Here is a 2,217-nt window from a genome sequence, read left to right as displayed (position 1 = left end):
CCCATGATGCACTGGGTGTTTCTTCTTCACTCACTATGTGTTAATAGACCTCTCTGCATTGAATTATTAGTCATTATTTATCTCTGGCTCTGCTGGAGGTTTCCTCTTGTTAAAAGGGAGTTTTTCTTTCCCACTGTCGCCAAGTGCTTGCTCAAAGGCGGTCATATGATTGTTTTAGGATTATAATGACTCATATACTCACACATGTCCAGTCCTCTGTCAGTGATACGTATTTTACAGCCTGCAGGTTCAGCAGAGGCCATGACAGACAAAGACCAGAGGAAGAGGAAGTGCACGAAATAGGAAGTCATCCTGAACATGAATATGCCAACCTGAAACAAAGAAGAGTTCACATAAAATAATCCCACCTTTGTATTTCCATCTGTAAGGACAATAATACAGGTTTTGTAAGATGTCCTGAACATGCCATTTTTAATGTTAAATCCTTGAAATAGAGCTGAAAGAAAATGTTTGGACCTACAGTGGAGGGAAACCTAAAATAAGAACTGTGCACTGAAAAGTGCTTCTAAGGTTCTGATTCTGGTTCTTGGTTGGACTGTTTGGTAATTGCGTTTAGATGTGCACAGATGTTGTTTTCATTGTTAAATGTGGTTTTCTGGCCTTTTTAAAGAGTCACAGTCATGCTTTATAACAACATTTGTAGGATCATCTATTTCTGGTCCATCGTTTCTCCACAGCAGAACGTCTACCATCGAGTCAGGGTTGAGTCATCAGGAAAAGGAGGCAGGAGGTCATTTATGAGGTTTTGGGGATTTTTTAATAGACTGTTCAGAGGAGGTGTTTGTACCCTGAGCTGTGACTTACAGGCATCCTCACTTTATTTTTTTCTCACTCAGTTTTTTTTTCTCAAGCCAACTGCTCAAAGATAGCACAAAGTGTTTTATGAACCGTTTAAAACCTGAAACAAGAAGCTGCGTTGGGGGTCAAAGATGATGATGGCCACATAGATCTGTGGAGTGAACACATTTCTCCATACAAACACAGTTCAACTTGAACTGCAGTAACCTCTGTTCCTCTGTTGCAACAACAACCCTCCCCCTGCTCCGAGTGCCTCTCAGCAGCTCCTGGCCTGATTTCTCTGCTTTTCTGACAGGAAGGGAAATTGTTGACTTTCTGATTAGAAATGTCCACTTTGTGGTTCCTTCTTTTACTTTATTTTAGATTTAAACTGTTTTTAGACTGCAGTCAAGCAGTCAAAGGTCTTCAGCATGAAAGAACACTTCTTGGTTTCTCTTTAAGCTGAAACGTTCGCTCTAATCACATTAAAATGTCCGCCTATAAAACCAAAGTCACAGCTCCACAGCTGTTAGAAATAAACACCTCTAAATCTAAAACACTGAACCATCCTGAGCTCTCTCTACTCACATTAATGAACTTTTTTGAGTTCTGGTCTGATGTTGGTCTGTCTCCAGATTCCTTGTACAAAGAGTTGCCATAAATTGCAAAATTCTGACGTTCTTATCATGGGTCTATTTCCTTCTTTAAAATGTGGACTAAATCCTCTCAAAGATGTAAACAGAGCAACTTGGACCTTAAAAGCGCTCCTGACATGAGAAATTGTAGGAGCACTTTAAGAGGACAAAGAGTTTCCTCAGCAGCGATCGGTGGAAACAAAGTGTTGTGCTACAGGAAAACCTGGATGGCAAATAGAGCTCCCAAAATCCCATCAGTTTGTTTTGTCAGGCTTTAGAGGATCCAATCCTCTCTGAAATGTGACATGCAGAGCCAATAAAAACAAACTGAATGGACAAAGTGTTGATATTAAAGGTAGATGGACTCATCAGCTCACTGGCTAACACACAAGAAAACCTTCAACCTTAAAAGCAGCTGCTTGTCTCCTACAGTCCATACCGGCTGGTGGAAGCAGGTGGAGATGACTCACTGACTTCATGCACTCAAACATGTGATCGTGGGCTTACAGTCAATTCATATATATAAACATGAGTATATAAAATGTTTGATGGTACAAACAGCCCCAGCAGTTACAGCACTTTCAGAAAGACATCTACTGTATTCAAATGTATTCCCCACTGCTGTATGATCCACTATTGTAAATGTAAATGTTGTTAACCTCTGGGTGGTCTTGGGTCGATTTGTGCCATTTTTCATTGTTCGTATACACGCCATTTGCACTGTGTTGAACGGAATATAGCCAACTTTTCCAAAAAAAAGTCTGGTTACATATATTTCAAAATT

General features: G+C 40.1%; 1 protein-coding gene across 3 annotated transcripts in view; it reads right to left on the bottom strand.

The window, feature by feature from the left end:
• The window catches only part of LOC102300085 (phospholipid transfer protein), a gene marked incomplete in the record, with an annotated part of 43,723 nt that overhangs the window by 39,574 nt on the left and 1,932 nt on the right, over positions 1–2,217 (bottom strand). For all 3 annotated transcript variants that reach the window (XM_005948166.3, XM_005948167.3, XM_042214496.1), the window contains 1 exon segment: positions 203–332. In XM_005948166.3, the coding sequence (XP_005948228.2) occupies positions 203–320 (118 nt within the window).

The sequence above is a fragment of the Haplochromis burtoni genome, unplaced genomic scaffold, assembly GCF_018398535.1.
Source record: "Haplochromis burtoni strain Fernald_Lab_line unplaced genomic scaffold, NCSU_Asbu1 Contig_575, whole genome shotgun sequence".
NCBI classification, from domain to species: domain Eukaryota; kingdom Metazoa; phylum Chordata; class Actinopteri; order Cichliformes; family Cichlidae; genus Haplochromis; species Haplochromis burtoni.
The sequence above is the reverse complement of the archived record's forward strand: the minus strand, read 5'-3'. Positions and strand labels throughout refer to the sequence as shown.